Source organism: Ciona intestinalis, chromosome 9 (assembly GCF_000224145.3).
Source record: "Ciona intestinalis chromosome 9, KH, whole genome shotgun sequence".
Taxonomy (NCBI): domain Eukaryota; kingdom Metazoa; phylum Chordata; class Ascidiacea; order Phlebobranchia; family Cionidae; genus Ciona; species Ciona intestinalis.
This window is the reverse complement of record NC_020174.2, coordinates 2,565,841-2,566,948: the sequence shown is the minus strand read 5'-3', so window position 1 is coordinate 2,566,948 and position 1,108 is coordinate 2,565,841. Positions and strand designations below refer to the sequence as shown.

General features: G+C 35.6%; 2 protein-coding genes across 2 annotated transcripts in view; one reads left to right on the top strand and one right to left on the bottom strand.

Annotated features, from left to right (window-relative positions):
* LOC104266030 (calmodulin-binding receptor-like cytoplasmic kinase 3) overlaps positions 1 to 1,108 on the top strand; it is a 20,942-nt gene that overhangs the window by 9,191 nt on the left and 10,643 nt on the right. The gene's annotated exons all lie outside the window — the stretch shown is intronic.
* LOC100181143 (oral-facial-digital syndrome 1 protein homolog) overlaps positions 1 to 1,108 on the bottom strand; it is a gene marked incomplete in the record, with an annotated part of 14,091 nt that overhangs the window by 8,328 nt on the left and 4,655 nt on the right. Inside the window, 1 exon segment of the mRNA XM_009861301.3 lies at positions 1 to 131. Within this exon segment, the coding sequence (XP_009859603.1) occupies positions 1 to 131 (131 nt within the window).

Here is a 1,108-nt window from a genome sequence, read left to right as displayed (position 1 = left end):
TCTCCTCTCTGCTTCTTCCTCAGCTCTTCTTACAGCGGATGAGAGGACACTCACAGTTACTCCTGGATCACGTTGTGTCCTCTGATGTGGAAGATGATCAAACTCTTCATCAACAGCTGCGAACTTTTCAGCTGGAATTTTTCATGCAAAATAAAAAAGCACAGGAACAAATATAGTATAGCCTCTATACTAAAGTATAGAAAAAAACAAATATAGGTTGGGGATGAGACACCCTTTCATTCAATATTTTCAACCCATTTGGTAGTAAACAAAGAACATTCAAAGAATTGTAAAACCGTATCCTCACGACTCCCATAGACGGTTGTTAATTGTTTAAAACACGATCAGGATATTTGGATATTATGTGATAAAGGCGTGCCATTTTCATCCATTCTACTACATATATATTTCGTAGGGCAGAAGAAAACAATTAACAGTACTTTTAAATAAATATATAAAATATTAGGGATGTGCTGAAGTTGTAAAAGCTCGGGTTCGCCGAGCGCCGAGCTTCAACGAAAAGCTCGGCACGAGCCCGAGCCCGAGCACCTATGACGTCATCAAGGAGAAAGGCGTACGAGAACGCGTTCATATTCAGTCGAAAAGCGTCGCTAATTTAAATATTACAGAGCACGTGGTTTGCGGTCAAAAAGACGTCTCGTTTCGTAATTTCCAATAAAAATTATTTAATTAAAAAGTATTTATAACTTTTGCAGCCAGTGGTGCAACTAGCGCGTTCAAAAGGGGTCTGTCATACAGATAAAAAACAACGTTATCTCTAAAGCGAAATAAACGCTTTAGATAATGGTTTTGCACACTATTCTTTTTATTCTACTTTATGCGGTAAATTAGGACCAATATTACATTATTTATACTTAATTAGAAACGTCTTTTTAATAAATGAAACATTGGTGTAAGTTTTACGCATGTCCATCGTGGATAATGTAACAATTATTTACGTCAGAATAACTTTAATAAACCATTACGATTGTTACATTACAAACGAGATTGTTATAAAACAATCGTGTTTTATTCGCTTCCATACGATCTGTAATTTGTGTATAATTTTTGTTTCTGATGATTAGTTTAAATGCAGGTAAATCGCGAT